The sequence below is a fragment of the Mesoplodon bidens genome (genome assembly GCF_964165515.1).
Source record: "Mesoplodon bidens genome assembly, chromosome: X".
Lineage (NCBI taxonomy): Eukaryota > Metazoa > Chordata > Mammalia > Artiodactyla > Ziphiidae > Mesoplodon > Mesoplodon bidens.
The window spans coordinates 120435080-120459445 of NC_138163.1; the positions used below are offsets into that span (position 1 = coordinate 120435080).

At 41.9% G+C, this 24366-nt stretch overlaps 1 protein-coding gene and 1 long non-coding RNA gene across 2 annotated transcripts in view; one reads left to right on the forward strand and one right to left on the reverse strand.

The window, feature by feature from the left end:
* Positions 1 to 456: 456 nt before the first annotated feature.
* Positions 457 to 3464, reverse strand: SAT1 (spermidine/spermine N1-acetyltransferase 1). The gene is made up of 6 exons (XM_081221691.1): positions 3210 to 3464; positions 2932 to 2983; positions 2758 to 2841; positions 1241 to 1342; positions 1106 to 1146; positions 457 to 977 (listed from the first exon to the last, which is right to left on the reverse strand). The coding sequence occupies exons 1-6, from the start codon at positions 3273 to 3275 to the stop codon at positions 807 to 809; spliced, it is 516 nt and encodes a 171-aa protein (XP_081077817.1). The 5' UTR covers positions 3276 to 3464; the 3' UTR covers positions 457 to 806.
* A 120-nt stretch (positions 3465 to 3584) lies between these two features.
* The window catches only part of LOC308608718, a 28035-nt gene continuing 7253 nt past the window's right edge, over positions 3585 to 24366 (forward strand). The window contains exons 1-3 of the long non-coding RNA XR_014014217.1: positions 3585 to 4488; positions 11845 to 12281; positions 23801 to 24003. This is a non-coding gene — a long non-coding RNA (uncharacterized lncRNA). The remainder of the gene's footprint in view (positions 4489 to 11844; positions 12282 to 23800; positions 24004 to 24366) is intronic.

A 24366-nucleotide genomic window follows, 5' to 3' on the forward strand; every position in this document is an offset into this window, starting at 1 on the left:
TGCCTAACTAGCAAAGTGATTTACTTTCCCTTCACAATAGTATTTGTGTGGGGGATGAGGTTGTTGTGGGCAAGATGTTTTTTCCCCCAATTTCCAGTATTTCAGAATCCCATTTCCACCTCTTTTACTGGTGTAACAAATGGGCTTTTTCATTGTGGGCCTTAGTTTCTAAGCTCTTGAAAATTCTGTTGGATTAAGTGTAGTGTCATCAATATAAAGTCATATTTTTATATGTTGCTACACATAAAACCTTGGGATTCAACTGGCTTCTTTCTAGACATTGGGAATACCAGCACAACACAGCTCCTGACCATAAGACACTTTAAACTGGGTCAAAAACTCTCTTTTTAAAAAACAGTCAAGTCATCGTGTTTCTTGGGCATTTTTACTTTGCACTCAACAGCAAGAAAAATGTCTAAGAAATAAAGGATCAGTAAAAATACTTACACCAAACAATTAAATCAAAGGGTAGTTTATTAAAAAAGAATCAAAACAGAAACTCTAAGTACCAGTGTGTACATTGTACACATTGAAATGACTCACAAGAGTGGAGTTTTTTTCATAGACATTATCATACCACCTTGCTCTTCATTAAAGATGTTCAACAGAAGTCTGACTCCAACGTGCATACAAGGATTGCCATCTTAAACAGACCTTACTTCAAACATGCAACAACGCCACTGGTAATAAAGCTTTGGAATGGGTGCTCATTCTATCATTTCACTACAAATAGGATAGAAAGCAAGGTAAATTGAGAATTTATTCTAAAATAGAATGGAAGCTGTCATTGTCTACACCAGCACTCCTCACTCCTCTGCTGCCATTTTTAGCAAGTACTCCTTGTCGATCTTGAAGAGCCTCCATCCCTCTTCGCTGGACAGATCAGAAGCACCTCTTCTTTTGTAGAAGTTGATAGATGGTTCATTCCACTCTGCTACCAAGAAGTGCATGCTGCTGCAGCGACACTTCATTGCAACCTGTTACGCAGGAGAGGAAAACACAAACTCAGTGACATTTCACCTGCTTTCCAAGACCCAATTTTGATTCAGCTGTTAAAATAATCCAGTGACCCTTACAAATTTGGAAACCAAACACCAAGACATACCTGGCTTAGATTCTTCAGAATTTCTGATCCTATGCCAAAGCCTAAAAAAGAAAGAGGAGTACCATTTAAAAGGTCATTTTAAGGACTTCAAGCCCTGATTTCTCTTTAGAGCAGCCCCCCTGAACTCAACCATACCTCTATAATCACTCATCACGAAGAAGTCCTCAAGATACAACAGTTTGCCAATCCATGGGTCATAGGTAAAATAGTACATGGCAAAACCAACAATGCTGTGTCCTGTAATAAGAGTATCACATGAGTTATGGATGAAAAACAATCCGTCAAAGTTGTAGCTGCAAAATCAGAAGTCTATCATAAGTTTTTAAAAAATATACATGCACGTATTACAGAAATAAGTAGCCAGTGGGCCAGACTGTCTCCTGACTTTTATGCTAGTGCAATCCAGGCCACTGTTGGATGATCTCACTGTTCTTAGAACATGTATTTGCAAAAAGCACACATTAGAGCTAGCTGAAACCAGGCTAAAACTGTGGACTGGCCACTCTGCAATCTGCTGGATCTCACACTCAGGAAGTGAGAATGCTTTCATTACTTGCCAGAATGAAAGTGCTATGGTCTTAAAACTAAACACACACATTATTCACATCTTATTGATATACCGGTATCTTGACTTGGGAATAAGTCAGGTTTACACGGCAGTTCAGAATAGTTAAGTATTTGTAGTTTAGAAACTCTGCTTCCTTAAGGTCAGGACATCAGGCTAAAAGAGCAACGTTTAATTTCAGAACTTGCCTTCCAATTCACACATTTTCGATTTGGTCTCCCCAGTGTTTAAGCCGGAAGAAGTAGAGGTACCCAGGTGTGATGTAACATCCATATACCTCTGGAAAGTACCTCCTCCTGTTTTCTGCTCATTTTTTCTAGTATGAGGAAATGACCTCAGAAAAAACCGTAAGCACCCCCCACCGCCCCTGCCCAACAACTTCCCTCTTTAGCTCTGTCTTCTGCCCATTCAACAAGGACCAGAAAGGAAAAAACGACGAAGAAAAAACAAAGAAAAAAAGGAAAAAAGCATCTGACTCCTTCTTTACGGGTGTCTGTAATTCCAATTGGAGGCAAAGATTTCAAATTAAACTTTCTAGCCATTTTATAGTCCTTTGCAAACAGGAAGTGAGTACAATGGAGCTTCTGATCTACCGTGTTTTAAGTGTGTGATAATAGGGCCTTACCTCATTTATCATGATCATCTACTTTATTGTGTAAAGGATCTTTTAGTTACCTCCCCGCCCATCCATGTACACGGAAGGGCCATGTACATGGCGAAGCTAGAGACTGTAACCTGAAGATTGGGACAAATTAAAGAAAAAAATGTAATTTAACACAAATACAAAAACGGTTACGTTAGGGTCAAACAAGAACCATTTATGAAACTGAATTACAACAAACGACTTTATACCTAACTTTTCCGGGTCTCCACAGCACTGATACTTAAACAGCTCTTCTAACCCGCCCTATTATTAAGTGCAGCAATCTATTTTTTTTCTCAGTAGTTTGAACACCGGCTGGCTAGTATTTCTGGCCAACTTCTCAGTAAGTAACTTCAGCCTGTGTTGTTAGTGCTTCTACAGAGCAGCCACTACGTCTTCCACAACACTCGATCTCTCCGGCTTCTGGAAGGAGAGGGCGATTACCTTCTGGAGTCATGTGCTCCTTGGGCACTTCTGCAACCAGGCAGTGGTAGAAGGGGTGCTCTCCAAAACCATCCTCTAGCAGATCTGCAAGAAAAGGCAGCAGGGACAGTGTTGGCCTAGATGAAGGTGGCAGGCACCGGACGCTCGTCCCCCGCCCCGCCACTGATGCGTTACCTTTTTCAGTTAATATTACTTGCTCTTCCATGTATTCGTATTTAGCCAGTTCCTGGGTTGATGTACACAGGAGAAAGGAAGAGAAACGGAAAATTAAGTGAGACCCCGGCCCGGCCAGCTGGGGAGAATGGGGTGGGCTGGGCGGGGATTCATTCCCAGAGCCTCGCCCGGAGCGGCGCGGCCGGGCCGGGGCTGGGGGAGGCAGGCGGAGAGAGGGGGACCTACCGGGGACAAGGACCCCACCGCCCGCCGCAGGAAGAGCCCATGCCTCCCGCTACCTTGATCAGCCGCAGAATGTCACTGCAGTCGGCGGCGGTGGCCGGGCGGATCACGAATTTAGCCATTTTCTTCTTTTGCTTTTCTTCCCTTTGCGGACCAAGCCCCTGTACTTGAACAGCAAGAGGAGGTGGTTCCTCATTCGTCTCCCGGGAGCGTCCTCTTCCCAGTCAGGATGGCACCATGACCCGGCGAACCTCGGCAAACGAAGCAAGAACACCAGCTAACTAAGACAACACCCGCTCGCTTCAGCCGCCCGGCTCCGCTTTTTAGCGCGAAGAAGCCCCGCCCCGGGCCGTGAGGCGGAGGCACCTCGTCCAATGAGGCACCTCGTCCAATGAGGCCGCGGCGCCTCGTCCAATGAGACCGCGACCGTCCCCCTCTTCCGGGCACCTCCCTCTCTTCCGGCCGCCCGTGTGAACCCGGCCCGCGCGGGCGGGGGCGCGGGCGGTGAGGCGCCAGGTGCGGCTCTCTAGCGGCGCTCTCTAGCGGCGCCCTCTAGCGGCGCCTGGCGGAGCCTTCCCGAAAGCTCGACCTCGGAGCCTAAGCGTCCCCTAGTAACCTTCGCAAAAAGGAAGAGAGGGGTTCCCCTTTTGGCCCTGGACCAGTGACTTTGCTGTTTCTTCCTTGGAGAGAACTGGCTTTGGGCGATGGGGGGATAAGGGGATTAGAGCAGTGGCTCTCATCGGGTACATTTTCGCAAGTGTTTTTCTTACGTTTTATCAGGGACCCGTTTGGGGCCGTACCATCCTCTCAGGGCAGAGCGTGCGTTTTCCCGCTCGGCTGTGCACGCAGCCTGCATCCGCCTGAGCTTGCTGCGTTTAAAAACGGCCGCCTAGGGAAGAGGACGGAGCCTCCGCGGTGGCCCCTGACGGGGCTTCAGCACTGGGCGCAGCGTCTGGCTGAGAGCGAACAGGCTGTCCCCGCCCTCGGTGGGGGTCGCGGTTGAGCTGGGGTGGCACCGGGTCTAGTGGCCCAGGTGGCCTGGTGTCAGGGGAACATGACGGGTGACGAGGCCTCCAGGCCCTGTCGCAGCCCCTGCACAGACCAAATATAGAGTTAAACCTTAAAAAAAAAAAAGGGGGCCTTGTGGGTCCCTTCTTTTTGAGGGGCCCTGTGGGTCTGAAGATCCTATCAAAACTAGTTTCATAGTAGTGGTAGGATTTCGTTTCCTTTTCTTACTCTCGCTGAAATTTTCCAGAGAACTGATGTGTGATGACGTCATTGCTCTCATGACTAAAGGAATGTGTGCTTGTATTGTGTTTTCTAGAATTTCCTAAGGTAAGCTACTTCGATTCCTCAATGATTTTTCCCCCCTCTGCTGGTAATTTTTAGAGTTAACAGAATATTTTCTTTCTTACTTTTTTCCTTATTTTTTCTTAAATTTCTGACCTTCCTTGTGGAAACACTTTCCTTCTGCCTGAGGTACACTCCTTCATACTTGCATTTAGTGAAGGTCTGCTCTTGTAAAATTTTTGTTTTGCTTGTCTAAATATGTCTTTAAATTCATCTTAAAGTTCTTGAAGGATTTATTTCACTGTTAGCGAGTTTGAGGTTGGAAGTTCTTTTCTTTCAGCATGTTGATGATATCTGACTATCTCCTGGCTTGCATTGCTGTGGAAAATTGTTATATATTTACAGATGTGTGATGACATCATTGCTCTGGTGACTAAAGGAATGTGTGCTTGTGTGTTCTCATGTTTTCTAGAATTTTTGAAGGCAAGCTTTTTGGATTTTTCAATTATTTTTAAATGTCCTGAGAGTAAAATGTTTGAGAACAGCTGGATAAGAGTATAGCTCTTCCTGGATTATACCCAATGGGACAAGTACTCGGGCCTCTTGCAGATAGAGGGTTTTTCTGTTTGTTTGGGTTTTTTTTGGCTTTTTACAAACCACCTTCCCAGACAGGTCCTCTGAGGGCCCTGCTTTGGCTGCCCTGCCTGGGTTCTGGAATGAGTCAAAGAGAAAGCATAAAAGGGGCCTGCCGTGTTTTCAGTCTATAGGTTGGATTATCACGAAATGACGCCCCCAACATTCAACAAGTAATTCTCTGCCTTTGCTCGCAATATCCTGTATGTAGAAAAGAAAGCAAAAGTAGCTCCTCTGTTAGCCTTCCCACCCTCTGGGGATATCATGCATAGTGAGTCATTGGGAGAATTTATGAAATGTGTTTCTCAAAGATCTTTAAAAATAGCATTGATTCTTGTCTGCCTAAAGCCACTTCAGGTAGTGTCTTTCCTGACACCATTGCACACGGATGACCATACATAGGCCCTTCCTGCCTCTGCTTTGTTCTCTTTTGTGGGAGGACTCAGGAGAGCTTGTTACAGAGTTACTGCTAACAGTAAGTAAGAACTAGGTGACTAAGCACTAATAATAGCTGCCTCCTTGAAGCAAAAACAAGGTCGTTTTCAGTGTGGGCTGGTTAGGTTTTTAGAATAATGATTGTTTCATTAAAACACACTATACACAGGGAGATCAGCTCGGTGCTTTGTGACCACCTAGAGGGGTGGGATAGGGAGGGTGGGAGGGAGGGAGACTCAAGAGGGAAGAGATATGGGGATATATGTATATGTATAACTGATTCACTTTGTTATAAAGCAGAAACTAATGCACCATTGTAAAGCAATTACACTCCAATAAAGATGTTTAAAAAAAAACACACTATAATTGTTTTCTGTTTATTCTGTTTTTCCAGTTTAAGTTTCATGCTCTTATGCTTCACTTTGCCATTATGACAAGGAGAGCCCATTCTGAAAAACAGGTGGCTAAAAAAAGCTCATTGTGATTGTGTTTTTTGCACACGTAAAAGCTTAGAACCCTAAGAAATGTGAATTTTCTTTATGAATCAAGTTAGGTTTTTTATTGTCAGGAATAGATAGATGCCATGGAGGACCAACATTACCCCTCTTGATACTGGAATTTAAATTTAAAACTGCATAAAAAGGGGTTAACTCCCTAGCATTTGGAAAACTTTTATTTGGCTAATGAGTCAACAAATCAACAACTATTTATTGACTCTTACGCTAGGTACTTGGGGGTTATAAAGGAGGACTAAGTTTTGAAACGAGCCCTCAGAGCATACAGTTTACTTTGCAGGTATGTTTGTAGTTTACTACAACAGAATTTAATCTTTTTGAGAAAGATAATTCCTATAACTGAAGAGGTCTGAGTAGGGGGAGAGTAGGAGGAAAGGAAACAGCCAAGGGACATCGTGGGTGTTTTACATTCATTGACTTGTTTAATATCAACTGTCTTGTGAAATAGCTAATGTTAGCTCTATCTTTGCAACAGAGAGAACCAGAGGCTCAGAGGGCTACAAAATTGCAACAGCCAGGAAGTGGTAGAGCCAGGAAAGAAGGAATTCTGTTGATTTCCCTGCCAAAGTGAAGCTGTCCAACTTGCCCTATTAAACTATTATGGAAGGTGTCAGTTTTTTTTTTCTGTTTATAAAAATAATGCATATTGATTAAGAAAATATAAGTGCAGAAATACAAAAAGGGACCTTCCCTGGTGGTGCAGTGGTTAAGAATCCTCCTGCCAATGCAGGGGACGCGGGTTCGAGCCCTGGCCCGGGAAGATCCCACATGCCGCGGAGCGGCTGGGCCCATGAGCCATGGCCGCTGAGCCTGCGCGTCCGGAGCCTGTGCTCCGCAACGGGAGAGGCCACAACAGTGAGAGGCCCGCCTACCGCAAAAAAAAAAAAATAAATTTAAACATCACCTGTGTGGGTTGTGTGTATGTAATAACAAAAAATTGGTATCATGTATCTATAATGTCTATCCTGCAGCATAGTGTAGTGGCTTCTTATCTACTACAGCTTTGGACTTAGATACTCCCCATCTGTGTGACTGTGTCAATACTTAACCTTGTTAAGTCACCATTTCTTCATCTGTAATTAGTAAATAATAATAGTACCCTTCATATGGTTAATTGTTGTGAGTATTAAATGAAGTAATACATATAAAGTACCCAGTGGAAATTCCCTGGTGGTCCAGTGGTTAGGACTCTGCACTCTCACTGCTGAGGGCCTGGGTTCAATCCCTGGTTGGGGAACTAAGATCCCACAAGCCTCGCAGTGTGGCAAAAAAAAAAAAATACCCAGCATAGCACCTGGCATAATTGTTAACATTATTACTATTAATAGTATAGAGTATTTCCCCATGTCACTGGGTATATTTAAATTAAAAAATATATATAATGGCTCCTTAGAGTTCCATTGTGAAATTTATTTTACCATTCTGTCGTTGAAGATGCAGGGCTTTTTCCCAATGATAAATAATACTTTGTTTTGTTTTGTTAATAAATTTATTTATTTATTTATTTATTTATTTATGGCTGTGTTGGGTCTTCGTTGCTGCGTGCGAGCTTTCTCTAGTTGTGGCAAGCGGGGGCTACTCTTTGTTGTGGTGTGCGGGCTTCTCATTGTGGTGGCTTCTGTTGTTGTGGGGCACAGGCTCTAGGCACGTGGGCTTCGGTAGTTATGGCTCGCGGGCTCAGTAGTTGTGGTGCACGGACTTAGTTGCTCCACAGCATGTGGGATCTTCCCGGTCCAGGGATTGAACCCGTGTACCCTGCATTGGCAGGTGGATTCTTAACCACTGCACCACCAGGGAAGTCCCTAATACTTTGATAACCATCTTTTAACTCAAATTTTAGCCCAGGTTTCTGATTGTTTCCTTAGGTAGATTCCTAGAAGTGAAATTACTAGGTGAGCAGAGATGTAATTTTGTTGATCTGGAGCTAAAGAAACACTCTAAAACTTCAGGTCCTCACTACATGAAAGTGTAATTTGAGATGACTCTCTAGATGTGCTTGCTCTAGCTTGAATTATCTAAATTTTGATAACATCTGGGTTCCACAGTTGTAATAGAAGTTGAGTCTTTCTCAGAGGATGGTTTTCTTGCTACATATCACAGATGGGTGATAACCTGTGAGAATGATCAATAAATAAATACAACCACCCCCAAGAAAACACCTTATTTTGGGCCAAGATTTCCTTTTTTTTAAATTTATTGTTTATTGAAGTATAGTTGAATTATGGGCCAAGATATTCTTTTCTTTTCTTTTCTTCTCTTTTCCTTACCTTACCTTACTTTACCTTACCTTACCTTACATTTCTTTTTGAGAAATTATAATTTAGGACATGGAAAGCTGTTTCATATTTGGGGTAGACCATCAAAAGTGTAAGACTTCTGGGGCTTCCCTGGTGGCGCAGTGGTTGGGAGTCCGCCTGCCGATGCAGGGGACATGGGTTCGTGCCCCGGTCCGGGAGGATCCCACATGCCGCGGAGCGGCTGGGCCCGTGAGCCATGACCGCTGAGCCTACGCGTCCGGAGCCTGTGCTCCGCAACGGGAGAGGCCACGGCAGCGAGAGGCCTGCGTACCACAAAAAAAAAAAAAAAAAAAAAAAGTGTAAGACTTCTGTTTATAAATGTAAAGTATTACATGACTTTAGGCCACAGTTAAAAGAGCCGGGTCAGCAATAAGAGGTGTTAATCAGGCCTCTTGTTTGCAAATGATTGCCACATCTTACTCTTCCACCATCTTGAAGGTCTCCATAGTCTTTATTTTAAAGTCTATTTTGTCTGATATGAGAATTGCTACTCCAGCTTTCTTTTGATTTCCATTTGTGTGGAATATCTTTTTCTATCCCCTCACTTTCAGTCTGTATGTGTCCCTAGGTCTGAAGTGGGTCTCTTGTAGACAACATATATACAGGTCTTCTTTTTGTATCCATTCAGCCAGTCTGTGTCTTTTGGATGGGGCATTTAATCCATTGACATTCAAGGTAATTATTGATATGTATGTTCCTATTACCATTTTCTTAATTGTTTTGGGTTTGTTATTGTAGGTCTTTTCCTTCTCTTGTATTTCCTGCCTAGAGAAGTTCCTTTAGCATTTGTTGTAAAGCTGGTTTGGTGGTGCTGAATTCTCTTAGCTTTTGCTTGTCTGTAAAGGTTTTAATTTCTCCATCGAATCTGAATGAGATCCTTGCTGGGTACAGTAATCTTTGCTGTAGGTTTTTCCCTTTCATCACTTTAAATGTGTCCTGCCACTCCCTTCTGGCTTGCAGAGTTTCTGCTGAAAGATCAGCTGTTTCCCTTATGGGGATTCCCTTGTATCTTAATTGTTGCTTTTCTCTTGCTGCTTTTAATATGTTTTCTTTGTGTTTAATTTTTGACAGTTTGATTAATATGTGTCTTGGCATATTTCTCCTTGGATTTATTCTGTATGGGACTCTCTGTGCCTCCTGGACTTGATTAGCTATTTCCTTTCCCATATTAGGGAAGTTTTCTTTCTTTCTTTCTTTTTTTTTTTTTTGCGGTACGCGGGGCTCTCACTGTTGTGGCCTCTCCCGTTGCGGAGCACAGGCTCTGGACACACAGGCTCAGCGACCATGGCTCACAGGCCTAGCCGCTCCGCAGCATGTGGGATCTTCCCGGACCGGGGCATGAACCCGTGTCCCCTGCATCAGCAGGCGGACTCTCAACCACTGCGCCACCAGGGAAGCCCGGGAAGTTTTCAACTATAATCTCTTCAAATATTTTCTCAGTCCCTTTCTTTTTCTCTTCTTCTTCTGGGACCCCTATAATTCGAATGTTGGTGCGTTAAATGTTGTCCCAGAGGTCTCTGAGACTGTCCTCAATTCCTTTCATTCTTTTTTCTTATTCTGCTCTGCCGTAGTTATTTCCAATATTTTATCTTCCAGGTCACTTATCTGTTCTTCTGCCTCAGTTGTTCTGCTATTGATTCCTTCTAGAGAATTTTTAATTTCATTTATTGTGTTGTTCATCATTGCTTGTTTGCTCTTTAGTTCTTCTAGGTCCTTGTTAAACATTTCTTATATCTCCTCCATTCTACTTCCAAGATTTTGGATCATTTTTACTATCATTACTCTGAATCCTTTTTTAAGTAGACTGCCTATTTCCTCTTCATTTGTTTGGTCTGGTGGGTTTTTACGTTGATTCTTCATCTGCTGTGTGTTTGTGTGTCTTCTCATTTTGCTTAACCTGTTGTGTTTGGGGTCTCCTTTTCGCAGGCTGCAGGTTGGTAGTTCCCGTTGTTTTTAGTGTCTGCCCCCAGTGGCTAAGGTTGGTTCAGTGGGTTGTGTAGGCTTTCTGGTGGAGGGGACTAGTGCCTGTGTTCTGGTGGATGAGGCTTGATTTTGTCTCTCTGGTGGGCAGGTCCACGTCTGGTGGTGTGTTTTGGGGTGTCTGTGGCCTTATTATGGTTTTAGGCAGCCTCTCTGCTAATGGGTGGGGTTGTGTTCCTGTCTTGCTAGTTGTTTGGCATGGGGTGTACAGCACTGTAGCTTGATGGCCGTTGAGTGGAGCTGGGTCTTAACATTGAGACAGAGGTCTCTGGGAGAGCTCTCGCTGCTTGATATTACGTGGAGCTGGGAGGTCTCTGGTGGACCAGTGTCCTGAACTCAGCTCTCCCACCTCAGAGGCACAGGCCTGGCACCCGGCCGGAGCACCAAGACCCTGTCAGCCACACGGCTGCTAGTGTTGGAGGGTCTCCTGTGGAGGCAGGGGGTGGCTGTGGCTCACCGTGGGGACAAGGTCACTGGCAGCAGAAGTTCTGGGAAGTGCTGATTGGCGTGAGCCTTCCCAGAGTCTGCCATTAGCCCCACCAAAGAGCAGGGTCGGCTCCAGCTGTGTGATTTTGGACAAGGTTCTTGCATCTCAGTGTGCTTACCTGTCAAATGGAGTTAATAAGAATAATTTCCTCCTCCTAAGGTTGTGAATATTAAATGCTGCTGTAAAGCCCTTTGTAAAGTACTTAGAATACAACACTTACCCTCTAAATGTTTATTCCTTTCTGTCTACTTGGTAAAATAAAGACTGTAACAATTTTTGGATTAGGAAGAATAATTGTGAATGGTCCAATGCAGAGAGAGAAGGATTTGTCCCTAAATCGGTTTTCTTCCTGCCTTTACACAGGGATCATTCTCTTATTCATTGACCTCTGTCATGAAGCTTCACCCTCCTCATGAATAATAAATGTGCAATGATTCTGTTAACATTTGCCAACCAATGAGGGAATATTGCTCCAATGATCATAGAATCAGGAATCATCACAGAGGCTGGTAATCACAGAGGCTGGGTAATCAGTATTGTAATCCCTATTGTACTCTTCCTGGAGTTTTTCATCTGCCTAGCCAGACAGCATGTGGACAAGGTCAAATCCAGAACACATTATGCAGGATAAATTATTTACAATCCTGTCTCTAAAAGTGGACCTCATCTGTGACCTAATTAACACTCCAACTCTAAACCACATGTGGAGATCTTTTTTAAAGAGGTAGGCTTAGTGAAAATAGGAGAAAATATTGAAAAAGCATTAGGCAGAACATACTGATTCATACAACTTTTTTTTTCGCTTCTCCTTTTTACAGATATTTTAAGGTTATACCAAACAGAGGGAAGTTATGCAGTTACAATGCTTAGAATCTGGGCAAGACAGCAGATAGAGCAATGTCCCAAACTTTCTTTCAGTATCTAGTCTCTGAATCCATGGTTAAAAACAAAAAGCTGTTAAAGAGCTGTGAATAGTGGTTAAGTACTCTTCATTTACCTTCAGCATTCTATAACAATGAAACTCAATTTACAATTTTATAATTCTCTTACTCAGCTTCCAGAATGTTCCACATTTGTTGAAAACTACAAACAAACATATCCAAGAATCCCAGTGAATGCGAAGCAGCATAAACACAGAGAAAACCACATCAAGGCACTGCAGAATCAAATTTCTCAAAACTAGTGATACAGAGAAAATCTTAAGTTAAGACTAATCACTGGTTTCTCATCAAAAACAATGCAAACCAGAAGATGGTGGAACAACATCTTTAAAGCATTGGAAGAATGCTTTCAACCCAGAATTTTATATCCAGTGAAAATGTCCTTCAAAGGTGAAGGCAAAATAAAGACATTTCAGATAAGCTAAAGCCAAGAGCATTCATCACTAGTGAACTTGTACCACAAGGAGTGCTAAAAGTTCTTCAGGTTAAAGGAAAATGATACCAGATGGACACAAGAATCTATGCGAAGGAATGAAGAGTACCAGAAATGGTAAATGTGTGCGTCGTATAAAAGACATTTTTCTTGTTTTTAATGTCTTTATTTTATTTTTATTTTTTTAAACATCTTCATTGGAGTGTAATTGCTTTACAATGGTGTGTTAGTTTCTGCTTTATAACAAAGTGAATCAGTTATACATATACATATGTTCCCATATCTCTTCCCTCTTGCATCTCCCTCCCTCCTACCCTCCCTATCCCACCCCCTAGGTGGTCACAAACCACCGAGCTGATCTCCCTGTGCTTTGTGGCTGCTTCCGACTAGCTATCTATTTTACATTTGGAAGTGTATATATGTCCATGCCACTCTCTCACTTTGTCACAGCTTACCCTTCCCCCCACCCATATCCTCAAGTCCATTCTCTAGTAGGTCTGTGTCTTTGTTCCTGTCTTTACCCTAGGTTCTTCAGGACCTTTTTTTTTTTTTTTTTTTTTTTAGATTCCATATATATGTGTTAGGATACGGTATTTGTTTTTCTCTTTCTGACTTAACTTCACTCTGTATGACAGACTCTAGGTCCATCCACCTCATTACAAATAACTCAATTTTGTTCCTTTTTATGGCTGAATAATATTCCATTGTATATATGTGCCACATCTTCTTTATCCATTCATCTGTCGATGGACACTTAGGTTGCTTCCATGTCCTGGCTATTGTAAATAGAGCTGCAATGAACATTTTGGTACATGACTCTTTTTGAATTATGGTTTTCTCAGGGTACATGCCCAGTAGTGGGATTGCTGGGTCGTATGGTAGTTCTATTTGTAGTTTTTTAAGGAACCTCCATACTGTTCTCCATATGGCCCTCTCCAGCATTTATTGTTTGTAGATTTTTTGATGATGGCCATTCTGCCTGGGGTGAGATGATACCTCATTGTAGTTTTGATTTGCATTTCTCTAATGATTAATGATGTTGAGCATTCTTTCATGTGTTTGTTGGCAGTCTGTATATCTTCTTTGGAGAAATGTCTATTTAGGTCTTCTCCCCATTTTTAGATTGGGTTGTTTGTTTTTTTGCTATTGAGCTGCATGAGCTGCTTGTGAATTTTGGAGATTAATCCTTTGTCAGTTGCTTCATTTGCAAATACTTTCTCCCATTCTGAGGGTTGTCTTTTGGTCTTGTTTTTGGTTTCCTTTGCTGTGCAAAAGCTTTGAAGTTTCATTAGGTCCCATTTGTTTATTTTTGTTTTTATTTCCATTACTCTAGGAGGTGGGTCAGAAAGGATCTTGCTGTGGTGTATGTCATAGAGTGTTCTGCCAATGTTTTCCTCTCAGAGTTTGTTAGTGTCTGGCCTTACATTTAGGTCTTTAATCCATTTTGAGTTTATTTTTGTGTATGGTGTTAGGGAGTGTTCTAAGTTCATACTTTTATTTGTAGCTGTCCAGTTTTCCCAGCATCACTTATTGAAGAGGCTGTCTTTTCTCCATTGTATATTCTTGCCTCCTTTATCAAAGATAAGGTGACCATATGTGTGTGGGTTTATCTCTGGGCTTTCTATCCTGTTCCATTGATCTATATTTCTGTTTTTGTGCCAGTACCATACTGTCTTGATTACTGTAGCTTTGTAGTATACTTTGAAGTCAAGGAGCCTGATTCCTCCAGCTCCGTTTTTCTTTCTCAAGATTGCTTTGGCTATTCGGGGTCTTTTGTGTTTCCATACAAATTGTGAAATTTTTTGTTCTAGTTCTGTGAAAAATGCCAGTGGTAGTTTGATAGTAGGGTAGTAGAGTCATTTTCACAATGTTGATTCTTCCAATCCAAGAACATGGTATATCTCTCCATCTATTTGTATCATCTTTTAATGTCTTTAAAAGATCCTTAACTACTTAAAGTAAGAATAACAACAGTATATTATGGGATTTATAACATTTGTAGAAGTAGAATGTATGAGCACAAGAGCACAAAGAATGGGGGAGATGGGATGGACGTATATTGTTATATGATTCTTACATTATATGTTAAATGCTATAACCTATAAAGTAAACTGTGATAAGTTAAAGTTGTATATTGTAAAGCTCAGAGCAACGACTAAATTTCTTAAAAAGGTATAACTAATAAGTCAATAGAGGAGATAAAATGGGTTCATAAAAAATAATGCAAGGGAAGACAGGAAAAGAGGAAAAAAGGAATAAAGAACAGACGGGACAAACAGGAAGTGTGGGACTGCTGTTGTTTCTGATATCTTATACCTATCAGGTAAGAAATCACCAAAGGAGTAGGGAGGGGAATTAAAGCAATTTATTCAAATTGTATATTTGAACACTAAGAACTTTTTTTTTTCTCCTAAAGGTAACTTAAGTTTGGAATCCTTTAAAAATATGAACGATAGGTCTTCACTTGCTTTTAAGGACAAGGAGTATATTTGTTAAGTTGAAGGAGAGTGAAAATGAAAATGGGAAAGAATATTAATAAACCACTTAAGTAAGAAATGAAAAAAAAAAGAAATCACCAAAGGAAACACCTAAAACATCTTATATTTACCTCTCAAAAATGGAATGAAATAAAGAATAAGTAAGTAAGCATGATATCCAGATTCCCACAAATGGAATTCAGTAGCTTTTGTTGATAACATCAACTATATTCTGATTCATTCAGCACTGAAATCAGTTTCTGTTTATCATGATAAAAGAGATTATTTTGGTTCAGAAGTGCCAGAAACCTTGCACAACTTGGATAGATTTGAAAGAAGGAACAGATCAGGCAAAGGAGTGTTGGGAAAAGGAGACCTGAGGTGCTCAGTGCTGTCACATTGGGTAGTGGCATTAGAAATCAGTGAGATTAGGATAGGCTCTGAAAGTGAAATTTAAAATCGAGCAGAGATATTCAAATTGTATCCTAGGCCAGTTAATATTTGACTATAAACTGACTGACTGTATTAACATACCGAAAGAGAAAAGGTATATCTTATAACAGCCTTAATCATTGTATCAGTTAGGAATGCTTTTGACTACAACTAACAGAATAACCTACTTACAGTAGCTTAAGCCATGAAAACTTAAAAAACTCAATTAGAAGACTGGAGGTAGCCAGTTTCAGGGCTAGTTCAGCAATTAACCATGTTACAGAGCAACTGGGCTTTTAAAACCCTTCCACTCTGCCAATTATTCTCGATTCATCTCTTGAACATAAAAGGGCTGCAGTAGCTCCAAGCATCATTTCCTCACATCTGCATCCTAAACAGGGAGGAAGGGTCAGGAGCTAAAATCTTTCTCTGGCTGAGGCTCTGTCTTTTTATCTGGAAAGCAACATCTTTACTAGAATACTCCAGAAGTCTTCCCTTTATGTCTTATTGGACAGTACTGGGTAATATGGCTACCCATGGCTGCAAGGGAGGCTGGGACAGTGAGTATTTGGCACAGGGGAAGAGAGATGCTATGTTTGGCCAAGATGACTTGTGATTCGTTCTTTGAGGTTGAGCACGTTGGTGCCCCAAACAAAATTGGGATGCTCTTAGCAAGGAATTAGAAGGGAATGGCTGTAGTCTAGGCAACTAAATGTATCTACTAGGATCAGTCCTGGAAGCGTAGGAAAAGAATCTCAGATGCCAAAATTGGTGCCTCCTGCTCTGGCACTGTACTGGAACCGGAATACCCTGATGCAAGAACTCCAGTAGCTGAATCTTGAGATCAGTCTTTGCATATTGTGGAGATGGATACTTAAGTTTCTCCTTATTCATTCATTTAATAGATTTTTATTGAATCAGATGTTGTTATAGACGCTGGAATTTTAGTAGTGGAAAAATCAGACAAAAATGTCCTTATGGCGTTTACATTCTAGTGAATGTGTCTTAGCTGAATGCAACTGATTCCTTGCTTATCAGTAAATTTTCTGATTACAACCGGTTTCTCATGGCCCCCAAGCAGTCTCACATTTCATTATGAATTAAGAAATTGATATTCTTATTTCATTTATCAGTCTCTTGGTTGATGTGAGTCTTCCTAAGGACATAGATTCACCTTTAGTGAAGTGACAACTCAAGTTTCTGACTTGCACAACTCAGGGCTAGTACCTGAACCATGGTAAATTCAGCAAGGCATTTCAACCCTGTGAGCCATTGTGGAAGACAGAGAGCTACACAGCTTTCTCCAGTTAATAATCCAATAGTGCATGTTTTCCCTATTTGGAATGTTTAGGCTTATTCATATGTGTGAAAGGGATACAAGAAGGAAATATTAAATTATAAACATTGAAATCTATCAAAAAAAAAAAGAAGTCCTGACCTTGAAACTGTGATTTGTGCAATGTATTATGAATGAATTGGATTCAGATTCATCCTCAGGGGCTTCCCTAGTGGCGCAGTGGTTGAGAATCCGCCTGCCAATGCAGGGGATACCAGTTCGAGCCCTGGTCCGGGAAGATCCCATATGCCGCGGAGCAACTAGGCCTGTGTGCCACAACTACTGAGCCTGTGTTCTAGAGCCCGCGAGCCACAACTACTGAGCCCATGTGCCATAACCACTGAAGCCTGCGTGCTTAAAGCCCATGCTCTGTAACAAGAGAAGCCACTGCAATGAGAAGCCCGTGTGCAGCTACGAAGACCCAACACAGACAAAAAAAAAAAAAAATCATCCTCAGAGGATTCAAGGTTAAAAAAATTTCCTATTCATGGACATTTAGATTGTTTCCTTTTTTCCCTCCCTGCCATTTCAAACAATGCTATTGTGAACATTCTTTTTTTTTTTTTTTTAATTTTATTTATTTATTTATTTATGGCTGTGTTGGCTCTTCGTTTCTGTGCGAGGGCTTTCTCTAGTTGCGGCAAATGGGGGCCACTCCTCATCGCGGTGCACGGGCCTCTCACTATCGCGGCCTCTCGTTGCGGAGCACAGGCTCCAGACGCACAGGCTCAGTATTTGTGGCTCACGGGGCTAGTTGCTCCGCGGCATGTGGGATCTTCCCAGACCAGGGCTCGAACCCCTGTCCCCTGCATTGGCAGGCAGATTCTCAACCACTGCGCCACCAGGGAAGCCCCTGTTGTGAACATTCTTGTATATGTCCTTGAGTACAGGAGCAGTAATTTATAGGGTACTTGCCAAGGACTGGAATGCTGGGTCAAAGCATGTAATATTTGGGTTCAACTTTATGAAATAGAGCCAAATTGTTCTCCAAAGTGATTCTGCCATTCACAACTTCTACTAGCAGTGAATGAGAGTTCTTAGCGCTCTCCATCCTCACCAACAGTTGGTAATTTCACTTCATGGTTTTTGCTTATCTGATGGGTATAAAATGGTATCTTATTGTGGTTTGAATTTTATTAATGTGATATTGATCTTTTCATATGTTTATTGGCCATATATTTTTTTCTTCTATTGAATTGCCAATTCAAGCAAGTTCAGAATTTTTATATTTTCATGGTGAATTTTTCCTATTCTCACATTTGTGCCTCTTTATTTTTATAGTGGTTTTTTATTTAAAGTACATTTTTATGAAATAAATACAGCTAATACAGCTTTTTTTTTGGTATTTACCTGATATGTCTTTTCTCCCAATCTTGACTTTAACGTTACTGTATTATACCAAGAACAGGCAAGTAGGAATGGTCCACCCCAGTTACAGAAAATAAGGGCCCTGAGCCCCAGTACCAGGTTGCATCTGGTTTTGAATTTCATGCTTGTTTCTGTCCCCTTATCACTTACTGTTTCCATGGTGGACAGGACCAAGGGGTGGGTAAGAATGATATGTATGTAAGGATCTAGCCAATAAATGAGACAGACTCAGATCCACCTGAAAGGATCAAATTAAGTAGTAATAAGTTCTGAATCTATTTTTGCCAAAACACAGTGGAAAGGAAAGAAGTAGAAATAGAGTTTCCTTATTTACTGGCTTGAGATAGAAGAGAGTCCTAGATTAGGAAAATTAACATTCAGATATAGGATTCTGAAATGACAAATTTTCAAAACATTTTGTTTACAGTATGTTGGGGAGCCATTTGATGATAACACATCCATTAAGTTAGAACCATGTGTCATTACTTTATAATTTACTAAAGTAAAAATTAGATGTAGAATACATTTGTCCACATGGGGAAACAAACCAGAAAGGGAGAAATATTGACTGAAGGCTTAGAAAATGCTGAATATGTACATGAGAGGGGAACTTGAGGATTATGATTTGAGGCCTTGTGATCATCTCGTTTTCGAGATGCCTTCTCATTTCCCAGTTTGGTTCCTCTGACTGTGCAGAATCCCCTGATTCCAGCAGCGATTGGTGTTATACATGGCTGGGATCATGAGTCTACTTCCCCAGATCTACCGCATCATCAATTTTTCAGGGCAAGTCTGAGGTATAAGACTGTGCCCTCTGGTGAAGGACACCATTCACTGCACTTCTGGTAATAGCTATTTGGGAAGTCCTTGCTAGCCCTTTTGATTTTTGGGAAAGGTACTGAATGCCTGTAAACCCTGATTTTTCCTTATCTGTAAAATGGGAATAATGGGGATACTGATCTCCTATGGTTGTTGTGAGGATTAAACAAGATAATTGAGCAATAAGTTCTCAATAAATAATATTATCCTTACTGCTATTCCCTCTTTGTTCAACTAATATTTATTATAGATTTTCAACATGTTAGGCACTGAGGTAAGTACTCAATACCTGGTAGCTATCATACTGCTATTTAGCCATTTCATCAATCCATATTATTATATAATTACAGGGTATCAGGCACCGTGCCAAGTTTAGGAGCCAGTAAATAAAGACAGAACCTTCAAGACTCTGGATAAGCTTTTCTGGTTCTACCAATGGGAATCCTCTTCTCCCTTATGAGTTCTTTGGAATTCTTCAATGATATCTTCTCTTCAGTGAAAGAGATCACTGTCAGATGCCTTCCTACAATGTGCCAGGTTCTGGCTGACTATAGGATGGAAGAGGGGTATAAAGGATGTGAAAAGCCTTTGCTCCACATAGACAGGTGGCAGATAACCTGCTCCTGATGGGGCTTTTGCTTTTGCTTCTCCTTTCCTTTCCTTTTCCTATCCCTATCTCTTTCCTTTTCCCTTTCCTCTCCCAGAACCTAGTGTACTAGGGAAAAAGTTCTGCCGAAGTACCAGGGGAAAAACTCTACTGTAACAGGAGAAAAGAATATAGACACAGAGCAACACAGACCAGAAGAAAGTAGTGGACTTGCCTTTTTACAGCCCACAGGGGAAACGCAGCCCTTCAGACTTCTTCCACTCCATAGCCTTCAGCTGGGTGTCAGTCATCCAGTTCCTTCTGGATGAGACAGGCCAGGGGTTAGAAAAGGATTGAGGACTTCCTTGGGCTTGAATCCTGCAAGTAAGTAGAAGAGGGGAGAAAAGAAAGAGGCCCTTACCATGGTTACAAAAAATCAGACCTTTCCCACTGCCAACATTCATGTGCTTTCATGTTGTAATGTTACAAAGAGTTGCTGTTTCTTTCCCTACTAAATGCCTACTTCTGTTAATCAAGCTTTCCTAGAAGGTGCCAGACCCCAAGAATAGGGATGAGAGAGGGAGGAAAAAACAATCCTTTATGGCAATAAGAAAAAAAGTTATTTTTAATTTAAAAACATCTCAAAGGGTTTAGATTAATGCATGGATAATAGATTGGTTAAATTAAATTTAGGATGCTGGGAGGCTAGCTTTTGAGGTTGACATTTACATGGTTCTCCCATATAATAAATCATCCCTTTTTTTTTAACTCTGATGGACTCAGTCTTTAATTGGATGGATTGTGAATATGATCTGTAATGTGGACCCTTTTGTTTTGATGTTATGCTCTTATGGAAGGTTCTTTAAACGCAGTGCAGCTGGTTTTTGAAGGCTGGGTTAGGACTAAACCAGCCTTTGAAGGTGGGAGCATTGCTTACCATTCCTCTCCTTCCATTACTGCTTGAGAGCTGCTTTCCATCATCCAATCAGTTAAATCTTAACTAAATATTGAGAATTAACTTTGTGCCCAGACTCGAAATTTAAAAGATGACTCCTGCCTTCAAGAAGCTTACAATATCATTGGAGTTCCGTGATGGACACTTTAAATAATTAAAGAAATAATACAAAGCAAAGTATAATTAAGTGATAAATTGTCAGATTACAGACTTAGTGAAATAGAAATGTAGAGAAAGTAAAAGTTAATGATTACAGGAGTCAGAAAATCCTCTTAGAAGAAGTTGGACTTCAGTTGGGCTCTGCGAATCTAGGAAGGGAGGAAAGTACTCAATGAAGAGAGTACGACATGAACAGACCAGAGAAAGAAACCAGAAAGTTCAGAGCCTCAGCTTCCTCATCTGGAAAATGAGTCAGGAAGCCAGACATGAGCCCCTCTGTGGCAGACTATCGTTTTCAGTCTCGTGGCTCCAGCATCAAAGCAGAGTTTCTCTCATAGAGTAGGCACTTGATAGGTGTGTCTTGACTTGAACAAACATGACATATGACGGGGATGGTTTGGAGATTTGTCTACCCAGGGCCAAAGTTCATGTTAGCAAGCAATGAATCTCCCTCAGGAATCTGGGGCTTGCCTCTGAACCATCCTGAGAGAGTCACATTACTTCTCCCTGGGCGTGGAACTAAGTCCTCTGAGAATGCAGCGAAAGGATGTCTTGCTTATGCAACTCATTTCCTCTGAGGACACATAGCCCTGGTTGCCTCCAGCATAAGTTTCATCTGGGTTGGGGATGATAGTGACATTGGTAGGTTACTCAGGGAACTTGCTTGCCAGGAAATGAGCAGCTGGGCCATCGGTACATTGATACCTGGCCACCTTCCATGGATGCCTTTAATTAAAATGACATTTTATTTTTTTTAATGACTTATTTATTATTATTATTATTATTTTACGATTTTATTTTATTTTTGGCTGCGTTGGGTCTTAGTTGTGACATGCGGGCTCTTCGTTGCGGCATGTGGGCTTCTCTCTAGTTGCAGCATGCAGGTTTTCTCTCTCCAGTTGTGGCGTGGGCTCCAGGGCGAGTGGGCTCTGTAGTTTGTGGCACACGGGCTCTCTCGTTGAGGTGCGCGAGCTCAGTAGTTGTGGTGCATGGGCTTAGTTGCCCCGTGGCATGTGGGATCTTAGTTCACTTAAGATCCAGGGATCGAGTCCACGTCCCCTGCATTGGAAGGCGGACTCTTTACCACTGGACCACCAGGAAGTCCCTAAAATGACATATTTTAATTAGCCAGGTATGTGTGATAATGTGAGACAGAAGAACGAACAAACACGTTCCCATTTAATTATTTGGGAAGCGTTCTTAGCCTCTTTATAAAAAGTGTATTTATGAAACTGGAGAATTCAATTTAGGTTATTTAGTCTCTTTTTCTCTAAGGGAAGAACTCTGAAGTGTCACCTTCTCTTGTGGCTCTACAGGTCACTATCCTGTCTCCTCACCAAGACTCCTCCAACACTGCATACCAGCAGAATGCATTACTTATATTGCTTCCTCTGAGATCTTATGGCACATTATTCACTGAAGCAGTTATCACAGTGCATTTGATCACATTTCTGTTTTTTCCTCTCTGGGTGGTGGATTCCTGGAGGTCAGGAACTCTCTCTGTTTGATCTTTGTAGCCTTAGCACCCAGCAAAGCATGTGCCATATAGTAGGTGCTTAATAAATGGATTAAATTAATATATTGGCTCTATTGATTTTTAAAATTTATTTATTTATTATATTTATTTTTGCCTGGGTTGGGTCTTCATTGCTGTGTGCGGGCTTTCTCTAGTTGCGGTGAGTGGGGGCTACACTTCGTTGTGGCGCGCGGGCTTCTCATTGCGGTGGCCTCTTGCTGCAGAGCACAGGCTCTAGGCGCGTGGGCTTCAGTAGTTGTGGCACGCAGGCTTAGTTGCTCCATGGCATGTGGGATCTTCCTGGACCAGGGCTCAAACCTGTGTCTCCTGCATTGGCTGGCAGATTCTTAACCACTGCGCCAGCAGGGAAGCCCTCTATTGATTATTTTTTAAGAATTTAAGGTAGAATTCATCAGAAAAATTCCTCCTATTCATTATCTTGACTTTCTCTGAGACTGTAAGAGCCTCTTGGCCAAGTAAAAGCCATGCCCAGAACTGGTTTGCAGGGGATTCTGAAATGATTTCTCTCCAAGAGCCTCCAGGAAAGAAAACAGCCCTGCCAACACACGTTGATTGTAGCCCACTGAGTCATGTGTCAGACATTTGACCTCCAGGACTGTAAGATAATCAATCTGTGCTGTTTTAACCCACTAAGTTTGTGGTAATTTGTTACAGCAGCAATAGGAAGCTAATATAGTGGGTGAGGAAAATACTGTCCAAATCACATTGTTCAGGAATAATTCACTATTGCTGTATCAGGAGTATTTTGCATATTCCTCAGTTAATGTCATATTATATTGATTTGTTTCCGTGTTCTCGCTCTCGTAGGCTGTGTGCCTCTCCTGGTGCAAGACTGTGCTTTTTTCATCTCTGTATTCTTAGTCCCTCAAACGTCATTGAATCTCTGTGTGTTTCTATGGTGACAAAGGATGAAGTGGGGAGGCACATGGGGCGGAGACCTGTTGATGGTGGCGCCAGCATTAGGGAGGGGAAGTGCGAGAACTGGCGGGGACCGGATTGGCTGACGTTAGTTCTCAGTGGTGTGGGCTGGCGGGGCTGGAAGGCAGAGAATCTGCAGGTTCACTGCGTGCATGACGTGCATGACGGCGCATGACGAGGAAGTGGTCAAAGCAGCTTGATTTCCCTGGGGCTCTCAGTCCCGGAATGATTGAACAGACTTCTGAGTCTCCCGCATATGCCTCATCAGTAGTGAACCCCTCTCTGATTCCCTCCCACCCACTCCCTCACCCAGAGTGTTTCTCAACACTTATAGTCCTAGACAGGAAGGCACAGCACAGACTTCAGTTAGAATTGGAGCAGCTCCAATCACTAAAGTATTCAATTTGGGCTTCCTGCGAGTGACACTGTTTCCCTAGTTTCCCAACACTAGATTTCAGTACCTTGAGGGGCCCTGAATGTGCCCTTTAATAGCAAAACCAAACTCTGGCAGGCTTGGCCTGAGACATTTATTCTAGTACATTAAAGCAAATTGCTCTTTGTGTGTGTGTGTGTGTGTGTGTGTGTGTGTGTGTGTGTGTGTGTGGTTAAAATTAAATACAAAATGGAGACTGGACTTGAGAATTCCCTGAGCAGACAAAACCATTTAAGCCAGTAAGCTCAACTAAATCTAGCTTATTTCATGAACATAAATGAAACTTAACCCAGGTTATTTCTTGTAAATGCCTCTGACAGTCATTAAAAAAAAAAACAACCTTAAGTCATGGTCTTTAAAATGGTATGAGATAATCACTTTTAACCAATCCCCTGCCATCTGGAACCCCCCATTGTAATAACCAGTCATTGTAAACGTTAATAACTTTCTCATTTTCACTTTATAAGCCTTGCTGTAATTTAATGCCTGTGACCTTCATATCCATCTTTGACTCTGGAAGCTCTCAGTTCCTGTTTTTATATACACAACAAACTCTTACTAAATACTATTTATTGATTTGGTGGTTTTGATTGTGTTATTTCTGGATTTTTGACAGTTTTCTGACATCAGAAGTGGGATCCAAAGAAGACCCTCAACAACTCTGAGGCCAGTGAGCAACCACGTGCTGGTACCCACTGGGCCCATTGAGCTCACCACTTTCTTGCCAACCTTGCAGTCAGCCTGAATGCTGCTCTCTTTGCATGTTGAGCTCTCGGAATTTATTGTGCATACCTGTATTTTGTTTGTTGAAGCTTCTTGGTAAGTCACCCTTCTGTCTGAAAGGGGAGAAACTTGTGATTCCCTGGGATTTAGGCAATGGTAGGATTACTGAGCTCCTCACAGATTGTTTCAGGGAATCTAGAGGAAGAGATAGGTTCCACCTCATCTAAATCTCATTCTCCTCCTCCCTTAAAAACTCTTGCTTCTTGTATGTATACCTACTATGGACCAGGATCCTGTGCCTTTCTGGCAAAGTGGGTGAACTTTACAAAGGATAATTTGGAATTGTAGTGGCCACTTCGGGGAAACTTTAACGTAGATAAGATAGTCCACTTTACGGGGTGCCCTTGAAAAGAGGATTGCAAACCTCTCAGAGACGATGGAAGATACTCTTTGATTGGT